At 36.1% G+C, this 18,314-nt stretch overlaps 1 protein-coding gene across 10 annotated transcripts in view; it reads right to left on the minus strand.

The window, feature by feature from the left end:
- Window positions 1-18,314, minus strand: part of RALGAPB (Ral GTPase activating protein non-catalytic subunit beta) — a 108,314-nt gene that overhangs the window by 14,331 nt on the left and 75,669 nt on the right. For all 10 annotated transcript variants that reach the window (XM_081293113.1, XM_081293112.1, XM_081293116.1 and 7 more), the window contains 5 exons: window positions 17,829-18,038; window positions 11,431-11,589; window positions 7,794-7,959; window positions 5,420-5,542; window positions 2,676-2,812 (listed from right to left, as the gene is read on the minus strand). In XM_081293113.1, the coding sequence (XP_081149239.1) occupies window positions 2,676-2,812; window positions 5,420-5,542; window positions 7,794-7,959; window positions 11,431-11,589; window positions 17,829-18,038 (795 nt within the window). The remainder of the gene's footprint in view (window positions 1-2,675; window positions 2,813-5,419; window positions 5,543-7,793; window positions 7,960-11,430; window positions 11,590-17,828; window positions 18,039-18,314) is intronic.

Below are 18,314 nucleotides of genomic sequence, written 5' to 3' on the forward strand. Positions count from 1 at the left end.
AACCCAAAGCCCTTGTTCTGTATCAGGTAGGGTATGGACAGTTATGGGTAATCAGGATCAGAGAAGTTCAGAGGTCCACAGTGGCAGATGGAAGGTGACTGGGCAAGGCATTTTTATTTGTTCTTTTTAGATATACATGACGATAGAGTGTATTTTGACATACTATACACACATGGAGTATAATTTCCTATTCTTATGGTTGTACATGATGTGTAGTTACAATGGTCATGTATCCACATATAAATATAGGAAAGTTACGTCCAATTCATTTTACTACTCCTATCTACCCACCTTTCCCTTCATTCCCCTTTGTCTAATCCAATGAACTTCTACTCTTTTTTATCCCCCTTCCCCATATGGTTAGTATCTGCAAATGAGAGAGAACATTCAGCCTCTGGCTTTTTGAGATTGGCTTATTTCACTTAGTATGGTAGTTTCCAATTCCATCCATTTACCTGCAAATGCCATAATTTCATTCTTCTTTATGGCTGAGTAATATTCCATTGTGTATATAAACCACAATTTCTTTATCCATTTATCTGTCAAAGGGCGCCCAAGTTGGTTCCATAGCTTAGCTGTTATAAACATTGATGTGTCCGTGTCACTATAGCATGCTGATTTTAAGCCCTTTGGGTATATGCCGAGGATTGGGATAACTGGGTCAAATGATGGTTTTATTCCAAATTTTCTTTTTCTTTTCTTTCTTTTTTCTTTTTTATTTTATTTATTTATTTTTTTAAAAGGGAGAATGGGATGAAATAGTGTTTTAAGCTTGTGAACAATTTTATTTTATTTTATTTTTTAAAGAGAGAGTGAGAGAGGAGAGAGAGAGAATTTTCAATATTTATTTTTTAGTTCTCGGCGGACACAACATCTTTGTTGGTATGTGGTGCTGAGGATCGAACCTGGGTCGCACGCATACCAGGGGAGCGCGCTACCGCTTGAGCCACATCCCCAGCCCCCTTCTTTCTTTTTTAAATACTTTTTTTTTTTAGTTGTAGATGGAAACACTATCTTTATTTTTATTTGTTTATTTTTATGTGGTGTGGGGGATCGAACCCAGTGCCCGACACATGCTAAGCAAGCCTCTACCACTGAGCCACAACCCTGTACTCCATTCCAAGTTTTCTAAGAAATTTCCATACTGCTTTCCAGAGTGTTTGCATCAATTTGCAGTCCCACCAGCAACATATGAGTGTACCTATTCCCCTACATCCTCGCCAACATTTGTTCTTACTTGTATTCTGGATGATTGCCATTCTAATTGGAGTGAGATAGAATCTTAGCGTGCTTTTAATCTGCATTTCTCTAACTGCTAGAGATGTTGAACATTTTTTCATATATTTGTTAACCACTTGTATTTCTTCTTCTGTGAAGCATCTGTTTAGCTTCTTTGCTCATTTATTGATTGGGTTATTTGTTTTGGTTTTTTTTTTTTTTTTTTTTGGTGTTGAGTTTTTTGAGTTCTTTATATATCCTGGAGAATAATGCTCTACCTGAGGTACAAGGTGGCAAAGATTTTCTCCCATTCTTTAGGCTCTCTCTTTCACATTATTGTTTCTTTTGCTGTGAAGAAGCTTTTTTAATTTGATACCATCCCATTTATTCTTTTTTTTTTAATATTTATTTTTTAGGGTTTTTTTTAGGTGGACACAATATCTTTATTTTTTATTTTTATGTGGTGTTGATGATCAAACCCAGTGCCACTCGCATGCCAGGCGAGCACGTTGCCGCTTGAGCCACATCCCCAGCCCCCCATTTATTGATTCTTGATTTTACTTTTTGTGCTTTAGGAGTCTTGTTGAGGAAGTCAGTTCCTAAACAACATGGTGGAGAGTTGGGCCTACATTTTCTTTTAGTAGGTGCAGGGTCTCTGGTCTGATCCCTAGCTCTTTGATCCACTGTGAGTTGGGTTTTGTGCAGGGTGAGAGGTAGAGATTCAATTTCATTTTGTTACATATGGATTGACAGTTTTCTGAACACCATTTGTTGAAGAGACTATCTTTTCTCCAATGCATATTTATGGTGCCTTTGTTTAGTATGAGATAACTGTATTGATGTGAGTTTCTCTGTGTCTTTTATTCTGTTCCATTGGTCTCCATGTCTATTTTGTACATCACATTTTCTTTTATCTATTCATCTATTGACAGGTATCTGGCTGCTCCAAAACCTGGCTACTGTGAACTGTACTGCTATAAACACTGATATGGCTATATCACTATAGTATGCTGATTATAGTTCTTTAGAAAACACACCAAGGAGTGGGATAGCTGGGTCATAAGGTGGTGCCATTCCTGGTTTGTTTGTTAGAAATCTCTACATGATCACACTTCAAAGTTGAACATTTCATGATTTAAAGATATGGAATGTTCAGCTACTGTTATACCTTTAGTGAATAATGTACAGCTACTGTTATACTTTAGTGAAAAAGGTATGGGTAAAAGAAACAAACATGGCAAAATAAAGAAAAATAACAAAGGCTGTCTTAGGAATTACTTGTTGCACAGTAGAAAAAAATAATTAGGAGAATTTCATTTAAAAGATTTCAATTATTAATGAGTCAGTACTCTCCTATAATTATTCTCTAGGTTAAAGTTAGAAACTTTGCAGACATGATTCAATAATTATGCCCATTTCACCACAAATTTTGGAGAGATAGCAACAAAATGACTTACCCTCTGTGAGCAATTAAGATTGTCTGTGTGATTGGGGAAAAGCTCAAGTGTCAGGGATGGCTGTTTCAGAATTCCTGGCATAAGATCCATGTTTGAGTCACTATCCTGGTCTGATATGTTACTTTCCAATGAATCAGCTATGGAGTAAAGAAAAAAAAACAATGATCATACTTGCTACTCCTTTGGAGCAAAAGTTTAATTATGCTAACTAGTCTACTTAAATTACCTAAACAAGCACTATTTTCTTCCACATTTTTTATTGGTGCATAAAGTTATACATATCGATGGGATCTGTGGTTACATATTTGTACATGCCCACAATATAACAATATAATTTGACTAATATCACTCCCCAGCACTTCCCACCTCACTCTCCTTGGTCCCTTTCCTCCACTGACCTCCCTTTGACTTTTACAAAATCCACCCCCATCTTTCTTTTCCTTTTTCCTCTCTAGCTTCTGCATATGAGAGAAAATATACAACCCTTGACCTTCTAAGTTTGACAATTTTGCTTAACGTTATGGTCTCTAGTTCCATCCATTTTCCTGTAAATACCATACTTTTTTTTTTTTTTTTTTTTGGTGTGTGTGGGGGACTTTACCCAGGGGAACTTAGCCATTGAGCCACATCCTTAGCCACCTTTATTTTATTTTTTATTTTGAAACAGGGTCTTTCGAGAGAGAAGATGGGAGGGGAGGGGAGGGGAGAAGGGATAGTAGAGGATAGGAAGGGCAGCAGAATACAACATACACTAGTACGGCAGTATGTAAAAAAGTGGATGTGTAACCGATGTGATTCTGCAATCTGTATACAGGGTAAAAATGGGAGTTCATAATCCACTTGAATCAAATGTATGAAATATGATATGTCAAGAGCTTTGTAATGTTTTGAACAACCAATAATAAAAAAAAAAAAAGAAAGAAAAGAAACAGCGTCTTTCTATGTTGCTTAGGGCCTAAGTTGCTGAGGCTGACTTTGAATTTGTGATCCTCCCGCCTCTCAGCCTCCCAAATCTCTGGGATTACATGTGTACCAGCCACAATTTTATTTTTTTTCAAATATTTATTTTTTAGTTATAGGTGTACACAATACTTTTATTTTATTTTTATGTGGTGCGAGGATCGAACCCAGTGCCCCATGCATGCTAGGCAAGCGCTTTACCTCTGAGCCACAACCTTAGCCCCCACAATTTCATTTTTAACAAGCACTATTTTTAAAGCAAGGCTGACAAATGTTTTCTGTAGAGGATCAGGTAATAATATTTTAGGCTTTGCTGACCACATAGGTCGCTGTTGCATATTCTTCTTTATATTTTATTGATAACCTTTAAAAATGTAAAACCCATTCTTGGCTGAATTTGGCATGTGCATTATAGTTTGCTGGTTCTCCTGATCTATGGGACAACAGAGTGAAGACTAGAAAACAAGATACTTTTCAGATGTAGAATATAATAAAAGCATCTGTTATTCTCTGAATAATTTTTATTACATATTCATAGAGCACAGTGCCAAGTAGACAGTAGGATATCCAAAAGCTACAGAGGAACTAGTCTCTGAGATTAACGAACAATCTGGTTGAGAGACAAGCACTGAGTTAAAAGCAAAACAAAACTTGAAAAAAAATTGGGAAAAAAATCAAGAAACAGAATTTGAATTGGAATGGGGCACAACAGGCATAGGGGATGTTTCATGACAGGAGACAAACACCTAACTGTGGGAGCTATAGTGGGATGACAAGGCTCTAGCTCTGGGAAACTTGCTGGTGGCAAACAGGCTCAGCCAGAGAAAACAGGCAGGTACTCAGCCAACTGGAAACAGGTCCTGGCTTCTATAATTAGGTTGGCAGACAGAGTCTTGCTAGGAAGGCAAGCAGCTGCTAGGATAGTGACCCAAATCATGGAAGGCCCTTCCTGCCAGGAATGTAACTGATCCTAGGGTATAAACAGAGAGGGGCCCAGAGTGAGAAATCAATGGTCCAAGTATAAAGTTGGAAAGCTGCCAAACTAGGGCCCAACAAAAATCATTAGCCTGAAGATGAGACTATGAAAGTGTAATATAGATACCCCACCCTACAAATGTCTCAGAAAGGTGACATTTTCCACCTATTGTCTGATCAGACATGAAGAAACAGGCTTAGTATGCAAAATGCAAAGGTTCTACACAAAATAAGATTGTGAGTTCAGACTAAGAAGTATGAAACACTGTCATCCTTATGCCACCTTTTCTAGGCTGCTCAAGTTTTTCCAGCTCAGTGTCAGAAGATCAGCCTGGTGCCATTATAAGATCCTTCTACTTGTAAGATTCTATGGGGTTCCATACAAAGTCTCTCACATGGGATTAGGAAAGGAGGTAGGAGCTCACTTATAATTTGCAAGGAACAAACTGGAAATCAAGCCATCTACATATTGATTAAATTTTATGAAAGAAAGACAAGAGCCAGGTAATCCCAGCGTCTTAGGAGGCTGATGCAGGAGGATTGCAAGTTCAAAGCCAGCCTCAGCAATTTAGTGAGGCCCTAAGCAACTTAGTGAGACCCTGTCTCAAAATAAAATATAAAAAGGGCTGTGGATGTGGCTTATCAGAAAGTTATAGGAAGATAATATCTTGTATCTGTATATAATCTAATAGTTATAATGCTTTAGAAGCTAGAGAGAGCCTTAGATAATTTCAAAATCTCTTCCAATGCAATAATATTGAATATACAAATAGATACTAAAACAGAACCATGCCAAAAAATGCTCTTACTCAAGGACTCCACAGGAGAAGGAACCACAAAAGCTATTTCCGTCAGGGCATCAGCATAATACAGCACCTTCTTTTGTCCATTGAAAATGCTAGCCCCAGCATCTTCAGAGGAAACTACCTCATCTAGGAATAAGAAACACTACATTACTTCTTTGAACAGTGTGGAAAACCAATCTTTGTGCTTCATGAAATGCTAATAAAGTGACACTAGAGGAATGTATTTTTCTAACAAGAACCAATTAGTGTGTAAGATGAATAAACTACAAATGTTCATTACATGTCTTTATACTAACTTTAAGTCATAAAATCATAGTTTCAAAGTTTTTGAAACTACTCTATAGCAGACCCACTTCTGATTAGCAGGATCTTTATCTCCTATGTATGAGGCAGAGTGAGGGAGCAGTAACTTTAAGACAAGTAAATAATCAAAAGAAGACCACCACAGTCCCTCTGAAAGGAGCAGGGACAGAGTGTGTGTATGCAGACACCTGCTTCAAGGTACTTTTGTCCCTGGTCTCTCTCAACTGCTCTTGGCTCTGCTGCTGTCCCACATTCCCCAATGGTCAATAATACAGTAAAAAATATCCAGGCAGTTAGTAAAAGTATCTGCTCTTAGCCAGCAAGACTGAATTAAAAGAAACACTCCAGAGAACTAGGATTGTTCTCAATTAAAATGAACACAACGTCCTAACATAAAAGTCCAACACCTTGACAAAAAGTTGGGCAGAGGAAATGAACAAGCAATTCTCAGGAAAGAAAGAAAAATAGAAAATAATGGATTAGAAGATGCAAGTGAAGATATGGCAAACAAGAAATTTAGACCAGAAGTTAATAAACTTTTCCAGTGAAGGATCAGTTAGCATACATTTTATGTTTTGCAGGTTATATGGTTTCTGCCACACTTACTTAATTCTCCATTGTAGAATGAAAGTAGCCACAGACGATACATAAGTAAAATGTGGCTGAGTTCTAGTAATACCACTTAAAACACAGGCTGGACACTTTTATCTACTGCAGTAGACACTGTGGTTATTGCCCCAACATCTACTCCACCTGCCCCTACTCTATAGTAGGCCTGCAGTATGGGTGGGATTTACCTAAATACCAGCTCTACCTTATCTATCAGGCTCATTCCATTTTTCTTGCCACTGGGATGGGTTTGAAGTAGTCTAATTACTGTGCAATGCAAAAATTGGGGGAGTAAAGGGATTCTGAGACAGAGCTAAACTCTCTCTTCAGGTTAGTGTAGTATGTCCATATAAATCTTTGAGCTGCCTTCAGAGACAAAGCTAAGATATAAAAAACAAAGCTAAAGGAAAATTACAAAGAAATAAAACAAATGCTATTCAAATGATACAGAAAATTTAACCAATCTCTGGAATTTTTAGTTACATGAGGCAAAAAAAAAGGACCTTCAATATCTAAGCTAGTTTGAGTCAGGTTTTCTGTTACTTAAAACCATAAGCACCCAAGTGATATGCCATAAAATGGAAAAAAATATGCATATACTTTGATTTATCAATTCTACTTATGGGAGGGTACAGATATACTCAAGCATATATTCAAGGGTATATGGAAATTAAAATTATAGCTTCAACTGTGGTAAAAACTAGAAGAAACTAGAGGTCAAGTCACAATGATATATAAATAGAAACCTTGAGAGAGTATAATCTTGTTGACATAAGAACTGAGAAAATTCAAAGCGCGACATAGGAATTACTCACTTCAGACAGAGAACCTTCCAATGACTTCAGGAGCCCAGGAACAAAATGCATTAGCCAGGTGGGGCAAAGGTCTTAAGTTTAAATTTATACTGCTCTTGTTATCCTGATTATAGTTCCTCAGAAGAATTTGCAGAGATGGGCAAGAATTTCTGAGAGAGTCAGCTTGTTTACTACAAAGGTTTTGATATAATGTCCCAAGAATGTAACCTTTAACTGTTTTTTTTTTTTAAATAGCCACTATAAAACATACCTGTTAATAGAAAACTGTATTTATTACACAAAACTTGCTTGTTAGGAAACTGTATTGTTTGTTATAGATACCCTAGACTTATTATAGTATTTTTATAGAAAACTGAATTTGTTTACTCACATTACAAAAAGGAACTTACAGCACTGTAATGATTAATTCTGTATTAATTCACCTACCACTATGCATATAAATATCTTTAATATACACAAGAACTGTCTAGAAGAATATATATACTAAATGACTCTTTGTGAGGACTGAGATTGAAGGAAGGAGACTTTTCTTTTATACAACTGTTTCTTTTTTTAAACAAAACTACAAATTCATAATAAAGGGCGGGAAGTGGGCAGGGAATCAAGAGAAACAAAACAAGAAACAAATGACCATTATGATTGAGTTTTACCTTGTTCAGACCCTTCCCCATCATCACAACTGTTAATCGACCAACTGGTGGAAACATGTCCTGTCCAGCCAGGGTGTTTGCCCACATCTACCGACCAGCCAAGGGAGAGCAAAAATTCTAGGAAATGTGGCTGAACATTTCTGGAAGACTCCACATTCTTTAAAATCTGAAATATATAACATCATCAGCTATCATGTAGGAAACATAAGAACATACTAAAATAAGTATTCATAAAACTGATTAGCTTTGAAGTTTCTGAAAAATCAAAATCCAGTTCAGAAAAAATTTGAGAATACATCACTGTTGTGAAAAATAAGTGCTCGAGTTATGTTTGGATTGGCTGGGCCTTAAATTTCTTAACTTGCCTCACTTTCTTCATCTGTAAAATGGGGATAACAATAATGGTAGTGAAGGGTAACGAGATAATGTAGGTAAAGCCCTGAGCTCCATTCTTGCTGAAACAATTATTGAGTCTGACATATTTGTTAAAAATAAATAAAAGACACAATGTCCTTGCTGTGCACAGAGTTAATAACCTGGTTAATTTACAGAAATATTATATAGTTATGTAGTTATTTAACCACAAGTCTTGACAAATGCTACAAAAGTAAAAACCTATTAAGAATTCAATAGGGCTGGAAATGTGGCTCAAGCGGTTGCGTGCTCGCCTGGCTTGCATGCAGCCCTGGGTTTGATCCTCAGCACCACATACAAATAAAGATGTTTAAAAAAAAAGAATTCAATAAAGATTAGGTATATTAATAAATGTGAGAATACTCTTTTCTTAGTCCAAAGGAAAGAATATAGTCATTCCAGGAAAAATGAAGTGACCAAAAGATTCTCTCCTCCCCACTAATAACAAACAGTGTAACGCTGGGGCTTTCTACTGATCTCAGGAGAATCTCTTGCTCTAAAAGAGTAGTTCTCATCTCGGGGTGATTTTGTCCTCCAGGGGACATTTGGCAATATCTGAAGACATATTTGGTTGTTTCAACCAGTAGAATAATGCTGGGGATTATAGTAGAATAATCTAGGGGAAGAGGCCACAGGTACTGTTAAATGTTTAAAAATACACAAGTCAGGGGCTGGGGCTGTAGCTCAGCATTAAAGAGCTTGCCTTGCATGCGTGAGGCACCGAGTTTGATCCTCAGCACCCCATAAAAATAAAGATACTGTGTGTCCACCTACAACTAAAAATATATATATATTAAAAAAATAAATAAAACACAAGTCAGTCCCCACAACAAAGAATTATCTGACCCAAGATGGCAACAGGGCGATTGTTAAAACACTCTGTTCTAAACAATAAGAAATTCTTCTTCAAATTAAAAATAAAACAAGGGGTGGGGAACAGTGTATAAAAATCATCTGGGGACTGTGTTAAAGATGAGTCCATTAGATTTTCCAGACATACATCAAAATTAGCCAAAGCAAGATCCTAGAATCACTATTTTTTAAAAACTCCCCCCAATGACTGTGATGCAGCCAGTCCCCAGATCACTGATGTCGTTTAGACAATGCTAATATGCCAAGACCATGTAGACGCTTGTGAAAGTTAAAAATATGGGAAGTTACACATATTGCTTCTCAATATATTGTATCATTGCCAGATTTACCTCTTAAACACAGAACTAGTGTCTCCAGAAGTGTACTCGTTTAGTTCAACCACATCCTTTCATATTCTTCTGTCAAAAAACTAATTGGCTAACCAGTTCTAGTTTTTGCAATTAAACAGAAGCAAAGCTTTTAAATTAACAGTTTCTGAAAAATTTAGTTAAGAAGCAGTAAGTGAATCAAATTTAACTTGCAGGTGACTTTCTGGCAGTTAGAAATTAATCACCTGTGGCCAGGAAGAGCAAGGTCTCAGCCACTCCAAAGAAGCCCCTGAGAAACTCCTTGTTTCCTGGTCACCCCAGACTCTAGAACCTAAGGAAATTGAACTGGTTGGTTTAGGAGTTGCCTCAAGGGCTTAAGTATCCTTTAACAGGTAGGAGAAAAATGGCTCCAATATTCTCAAGTGAACAACACACGAGACTCTTTTCAAAATACATCCCCAGCTCCTGTAATTAATCCAATTTACTGAGATTCTTTTAAAAAACTAGAGTCCACCACTTTCATATCTGCCTGTCACTAACTTATCTTCTCCCAAGCACCAAGCACACTGGCATTCATAATGAATTCCATAAAGATGCAATACTGTCTTATCATAATCTGTTTCTGCCTTTTTAATGAACACCTCAAATATTGCTTAACGTCCTATTTTCCAGGATGTTTTTTAAAAATCAGGTTATGTTTTCCTGTTAAGGCTCCTAAGACATATTTTAATGCCCCATTAGTATACTTTACAATGGGTGCTTATTTAATTGTCCTGTCTAGACAACAGTTTTAGAAAGCCAGAAGCCTTGTAGCATTTATTTTCCAGTGTAACCTGGGACCTAACAGAGAACAGACACTTAATATAAGAGTTACTGATGGGGCTGGGGATGTGGCTCAAGCGGTAGCACAAAGATGTTGTGTCCGCCGAAAACTAAAAAATAAATATTAAAAATTCTCTCTCTCTCTTTCTCCTCTCTCACTCTCTCTTTAAGAAAAAAAAAAAGAGTTACTGAAACAATAACATGAAATGAGGAAGAACTTTCTCAAAAACTTCTTTTCCAGTAGATCACCAGTGCAAAATTTATAATAATGCTTCTCAAGCAAACATTTTTTTACTTTGGTATGACTTTTGGTAAATTTCTAAAAAAGTGCTGATTTTATTAGTTAATAATCCTAAGTTGATTATAGTAAAATTCTAAGTCATATATCATACAGTCATAGTGCGCTCACACATCTGAGTATTATATTTTACAAACCTTCCTTTGACTCTTTCCTAATTAGTTGGTAACTGCCCATTCCATGTTTTAAATATTCATTTCCAATACAAAATTCAAATCTTCTGCCATTTTGCTCTTACTTTTACATTCCCACCTATCTTATATCTTCCTTCTAGTCTCCTCTGCTACACACTGTTTTTTTTTTTTTTTTTAAAGAGAGAGTGAGAGAGGAGAGAGAGAGAGAGAGAGAGAGAGAGAGAGAGAGAGAGAGAATTTTTAATATTTATTTTTTTAGTTCTTGGCAGACACAACATCTTTGTTGGTATGTGGTGCTGAGGATCGAACCCGGGCCGCACGCATGCCAGGCGGGCGCGCTACCGCTTGAGCCACATCCCCAGCCCCTACACACTGTTTTTATCCTTTACCTCATGCATCACTCCCTGCATTGTGCACTATGCATACCTTTTGTTTGTGAGCTTACCTGGAAGGAACCTCAAGGGGGGAGCCTGTTGCTCACTTGGTCTAGCTAGCCTGAGCTCTTTGTAGCTAATATGTATTTTATTTTATTTTGCCTATGAATATGAATTCGTTAAGAGAAAGAAAGATATGCTACAATTCTACTCTAAACTACACTCCTTGAGAGTCAAAAGACTCAGAACACTAAATACCATAGTTTTAATTCTTTCTATTTCTTTAATTCTTTCTGAACTAGTTCATAGAGAGTCTTCATTTCTTACCAAGGATAAGGACAAACCTTTTATGTAAATCTTATGTATTTATAGCACAAAATGTTGCCAAAAAGAAAAATAATTCAGAATTCTTACCTCTTGGTTTGTTTTCTGACCTGGCTTCATATAGAAAATAAAAACTGTGTCAAAAGGACGACATGGCAAGAGATCCAGATACCCGATGTCATCAAAAAACCCAGGTATCGTGGAATCAAGTGCAATAAGGTGAGGAGGTAGACGACTATTTGCAGGTTCCTACCATCAAAGGAAAAAAAAAGAGAAAGTATTATCTCTGTATCATTATTCTAATTATAAAGTAAGATTTGCTTTTGGTTGAATAAACATTAAATTAAAACATTTAAAGTGTCAGGAATAAACACAGCCATAATCCTAAAGAAATTATTTAACATTTTAAAAATACTTCCTTCCAGTTCTTTAATCGCTTTTTTTTGTTGTCACAGACACATTTCAGAAGAAGATATACAATCAATCAATAAATATATGAAAAAAATGTTCAACATCTCTAGTAACTAAAGAAATGTAAATCAAAACTACTTTAAGGGCTGGGGATATAGCTCAGTTGGTAGAGTGCTTGCCTTGCATGCAAAAGTCCCTGGGTTTGATCCTCAGCCCCGGAAAAAAAAAAAAAAAAAAAAAAAACTGCTTTAAGATTTCATCTCACTTCAGTCAGAATGGCAGTTATCAAAAATACAAGCAACATTAAGTGTTGGCAAGGATGTGGGGGAAAAGGTATGCTCATTCATTGCTGGTGAGACTGCAAATTGATGCAACCAATATGGAAAACAGTATGGCGAGGCCTTAGAAAACTTTGAATGGAACTACCAGCTATCCCACTCCTCAGTTTATACCCAAAGGATTTAAAAATCAGCATACTACAGTGATGCAGTCATTTCAGTATTTATAGCAGCTCAATTCACAATAGTTAAACTTAGATGCCCTTCAAAAGTTGAATAGATCAAGAAATTGTGGTATATATACAAAATGGAATATTACTCAGCATTAAAAGAGAATAAAATTATGGCATTTGCAGGTAAATTGATGTTGGAGAATATCCCATGCTAAGGGAAATAAGCCAATCCCCCAAAAAACCAAAGGCCAAATGCTCTCCCTGATATATGAATGCTGATCCATAATGGCGCACATGGTGGGTGGGGTGCAGGGGAAGAATGGAGGAACTTTGGATTGGGCAGAGAGAAGTGAGGGGACGGGGTATGAGGGTAGGAAAAATGCTGGAATGAGAGAGACATCATTACCCTAGATACATGCATGATTGATTATAGGACTGACATGTCTCTACATCACATATAATCAGAGAAATGAAAAGTTGTACCCCATTCTTGTACAATGAATTGAAATGCATCCTGCTGTCATGTGTAACTAATTGGAACAAGTTTTTAAAAAAGGATAATTGAGCTGTGCACGGTGGCACATGCCTGTAATCCCAGTAGGTCAGGAGGCTGAGGCAGGAGGATCATGAGTTCAAAGCCAGCCTCAGCAACTTAGCAAGACACCAAGCAACTCAGTGATAGCCTGTCTCTAAATAAAATACAAAATAGGGCTGAGGGTGTGAATCAGTGGTTGAGTGCCCCTGAGTTCAATCCCCAGTATCCCCCGCAAATACACTGAAATTACAGTGTGTATATAATTTTGGATTCTATTTTCTCTATAATATCATGCTTTCTAGTACTGCTTAAAAAGGTGTTTCCTCTCACTGACAGTAGAAATGCAAAATGATACAGTTACTTTGGAAGACAATTTTGCAGTTTCTTAAAAAGATTAACACAGTCTTACATACAATGCAGTAATTAAATGCCTTGGTTATTACCCAAATTACTTAAAAATGCAAATCTACACAAAACCCTACACAGAATGTTTATAACAGCTTTATTCATAATTGTCAAAACTTGTAAGTAACCAAGATGTCTTTCAATAGGTGACTGGATAAACAAACTATGGTACATCCATACAGTGGAATATTACTTGGCAATACAAAGAAATGAGTTATCAAGTTACAAGGAGACATGGAGGAACTTTAAATGCATATTGCTAAGTAAAAAAAGCCTGTATGTATATATGATTCCAACTACATGACATTCGGGAAAAGCCAAAACTATAGGGAAACAGTACAAAGATCAGTGTTTGCCAGGGGCTTGGAGAGCAAGTGATAGGTGGAGCATAATGGAATTTTCGAGCAGTGAAATTATTCATGTAATACTATAATGGTGGACTTTCATTATACATTTATGCATTTGTCGTAATCCATAGACCTATACAACAAAGAGTAATGTAAACTATAGACTTTAATTAATAATATATCAATAAAGGTTCATCGATGTAACAAATGTACCACATTGATGAAAGATGTTAAAGGGGGAAACTGGAGTCGGGTATGGGGAAGAATATGGAAACTCTTTAAACTTTTTGCTCAAACATTCTATAAACCTGAAACTCTAAAAAGCAAAATCTGTTAATTTTTGTTAAAATGCATTTTGTGTTTTGTTTTCACCCTAATCCCTTATCTTCTTTGAGATCTTCATCTTACCTTACCAAACAAGGTCCTGTGAACCATAATATTTTTCAGAAGAGCATCATCCAGGGATGGCAAGGATTACTTTTTCACATTGGTAAAGATTGTGAGCCTGGTCTGCTTAGTCTGTTATATAATGTTCCTAGCAAGGGTTTGGACAACACTTTATAATCAAGGATATTAATAATTCTGCACTCAAACAGGACAGTGTTCATACCAAGTGAAATAAGTAATGATTCCAAAAACTTTGTGTTAATTCAGGGTAGATTTTGCCACTAGATGAATTTGTTACAAACATACTAAAAAAAAAAAAATCTAGTTTTTACTTTGAAATCACAGATAAGGAATTGTGGAACTGCACCATGTTACATCTTGTGAGCAAAGTGTTCTTATACTTTTTTGAAAAGTAAGATGTGAGATGGGCACAGTGGCGCATGCCTGTAGTCCCAGCAGCTTGGGAGGCTGAGACAGGATGATTGAGAGTTGAAAGCCAGCCTCAGTAAGGTGTTAAGCAACTCAGTAACACCTATGTCTAAATAAAATACAAAAAAGGGCTGGGGATGTGGCTCAGTAGTAAAGTGCCCCCGAGTTCAATCCCTAGAACCGCCCCCAAAAAAGTAAGGTGTGTTCTATTTGTTCTTTTGAATGATCTTCTAATTTAGGAACATAACATGTACATACTTTATATATCTTAATTTTTTAAAAGTTTCTTTTAGATCTTGTACATAGTTTTTTAAGGCAACTTTTGTCTGTCACAGCTGAAAATGGATATTTTTGCATTGTATTTTTTTGCAAGGGGCGGGGGAGACCAGGGATTGAACTCAGGTTGCTGAGGCTGGCTTTGAACTTGTGATCCTCCTGCCTCTGCCTCAGAGCCGCTGGAATTATAGGTGTGCGCCACGGTGCCCAGCTGTACTGTATTTTTTTTTTTTTTAAGAGAGAGAGAGAGAGATAATTTTTTTTTAATATTTATTTTTTGGTTTTCGGTGGACACAACATCTTTATTTTATTTGTATGTGATGCTGAGGATCAAACCCAGTGCCCCGCGCATGCCAGGCAAGCGCATTACCGCTTGAGCCACATCCCCAGCCCTGCAGTGTATTTTTAACTGGATATTATAGGTAGTCATTGTATATTTCCTCCTAGTTTATATATTTTTATGTGGGAATCTTAATTTTCATTTATTTTAAATATTATATTGATTCCCTTATGATTGTCTAATTAGAAGTCATATCAAGCGCAAACTGTCTCTTTGTTTCCAATGATTTTTAACTTTTTAAAAAAATTTTTTTAAGTTGCTGATACACACAATACCCCTATTTATTTCTAGGTGGTGCTGAGGATTGAACTCAGTGCCTCACATGTGCTAGGCATATGCTCTACCACTGAGATACAGCTCCAGACCATGATTTTTACCTCTTATTTAGTTTCTTTTAATATTTTATTAGCTTTCTTCATTTTCATACTGTACTATAGTTAAATATGATACTGTCCTCGGGGAAGATCTCCCTGCACTTTTATTTTACAATTTCCTATTAATTTATAATTACTTAAGACCAAAAAGTTTTAAAAGATTCATTCATTAAAAATTCCTCATTGGCTGGGTTTGTGACTCAGTGGTAAAGCACTTGCCTATCATGTGTGAGGCACTGGGTTCGATTGTCAGTATCATATATAAATAAATAAATAAAGTTCCATCAAAAACTAAAAATTTTTTTTTTAATTCCTTGTTGTTAAATAGTAATCAAAGAAGACATTACTTCTGATTTTTATAAAAGGTGCCTCCAGTTTGCTCCTGGGCTCCCTTCAGAGAGATCTTTAATAAGGACCTACACTAATAGTCCTATATATTTTTTTTTAATCAGAATGTTAGTGTATTAAACACTGATGCATTTTTATTAACTGATCTGCCTACAGAATCAGTGGTTTTCTTAAAAATTTTACTAATATTTTGCAAGAATTATTTCTCTTTGAGCTGCTAGGATAAATTTTGGTCATGGAAGATCATTCACTTTTTTTTTTTGGTACAGGGATAAAACTCAGGGGTACTTAACCATTGGGCCATATCCCCAGTCCTATTTTGTATTTTATTTAGAGACAGGTATCACTGAGTTGCTTGGTGCCTCGCCATTGCTGAGGCTGGCTTTGAACTCAAGATCCTCCTGCCTCGGCCTCCCTTGTCACTGGGATTATAGGCATGTGCCACTGTGCCTGGCAAGATCATTCACTTAACATGTTATTAATTCAAAATTTAGCCAGCATTCACTTATATACTTTTATACACATATTCATAAGTAAGACTAATTTGTACTTGTTTGTTTCTGTATGTGCTGTCATGTTTATAATTAGAAATATGCTAACATTCATAAAATAAACCAGGTGCCTTTCTTGACTTTTCCCTATGTTCACATACAGAAGAAAACTGTTATTATTATTATTTTTTTTGCAGAGCTGGGGATTAAACTTAAGGCCTCAAGCATGCTACGCAAGTGCTCTACCACTGAGCTACATTTTCAGCTCCTATTATTTTATTTTGAAATAGGGTTAAGTTGCCCAGGCTGATCTTGAACTTGTGATACTCCTACCTCAGCTTCCCAAGGAGTTGGGATGACAGGTGTGTGCCACCACGCCTAGCTGAAAATTTTCTTGAAAGCTTAAAAATTTCAATATAGAAAGCATGAATGGAAAAATCACAATCTCAGGGGAAGGGCTATTAGGAGTCCTCATCACAAGATATAATGATTTTCTTCTACCATATTTTTATTTACTGCTCTACTCTGTTCAGTTTTTCCTACTAGGAATATCACTAGTCATTTGTATGCTGGATCTGTGCTTCTTGCCTTCCCTGTTTACCACTGTATTTCTTATTATTTTCCTCTTTCTGCTCTTTTATTCTGCATTTTAAGAGACTTTATGTTCATATTCACCATCACAAACTCAGTTTTCTACAGTGGTAAAATATTTTCTCTCTTCATGCTAAAATCCAAAAATCACACAGTAATGTCGTCCTGCTTTCCTAGAAAAGTTAAATGGCCTGTGGCCCGATAGTTGCTAGGGAGGTGTAAGAGCAGAGGACAACCTTGGCAATAAATAATATCTTGCCTCACAATCTTCAGTTGTACTTTTCAAAACAAACAGGCCTTAGAATAAACTCCCAATCTACCTTTAAACAAGTTATTACACATTTTAAAGCTTATTTCTGTATCTAAAAAACAAGGATAGTATTTTAAAGATGATTTAAATACTATTTAAAGATAAATTGTTTAAAAATAATGGAATTAAGAATAAAGGCAATATTTATCTTAGAGTTGGCTTACTTTGTGTTAAGTACTACCTGAAGAATTTTACATGTGTTAATCTTCATTTGAAGAGATGGATACTATTATCATTCCCACCTTACAAGTAAGGAACTGAGAAAGCCAGTCATTCAAGACCACATAGCTGACAAGCAGTGATACCAGGACATAAACCTAGAAGTCTGACCTTAACCAACCATACGACACAAGAAGAACGTGGCTTACATATTATAGAATTAGCCTTATTCTTTTTAAAAGTAACATAAATGAACTGAAACAATTATAACCCATACTTACCATAATAAAGTTGACTATGGGAAGATTTTTAACATTCCTTTTCTAATTATCTGTAGATTTCACTTATATGTGCAACATGGGTCCTGTATTGACCAAGGAAACTCAGAGCTAGGTATTTTATCAAAGTTGTCCCCTTAGAACTCTGAATGAGATGAGGGGGTGAATTGTCCTGGAGCTCATGCTATATAACCTACTGAATTTCACTCTCTATTGAATTTCATCTACTTTCATGCAGTGTAAGTCTGTAATTAGTCTTAAATTTTTTTCTTCTATCTTCATAAAAATATTATAGTTATCACAAGCTGAATATTAACTTATGAATATACTTATTGATTAAACTTCATGAAAATTACCTTCAATGCCTCTAAAGACAAAAATCCAAAATGTGAGAGGAAAAGGCGGGCTGTTTGAAATTCCTGGGCAGGTGGTGGGGGCTTGCAATCCGTAATGGGGTCAGGAAAGCTTCTCTTCTGCAGTTCTCCCTCACTCTGCTGCTCAAGGTGTATCTCATAAGCAATCTGCTGGGCCATGCCACTCCTTAATTTTTCATGTCTCTCTTCTAACTGAAATAAAGCAAATATTTCGGTTTGGAAGAACTATTATAAAAATAATCGGGTTACTCTTAATTTTAAATAAAGTTAAAAGTAACAAAGAAAATGAAGATAATTTTCAATGATCAATATTGTATTTCAGTTCAAAATAGAGCATATAATTAAGCAAACATGTTACAAAGTTAAAACTACACCAAAAACACTTCCCCAATGCCTCATAATTGCTCCTTCATCTCCTGGCTGTAAATAATATCATTCCATCTCTGCTCCTCTTCAAATAGGCAGGAA

This window comes from Spermophilus citellus (assembly GCF_964194105.1).
Source record: "Spermophilus citellus genome assembly, chromosome: 4".
Taxonomy (NCBI): domain Eukaryota; kingdom Metazoa; phylum Chordata; class Mammalia; order Rodentia; family Sciuridae; genus Spermophilus; species Spermophilus citellus.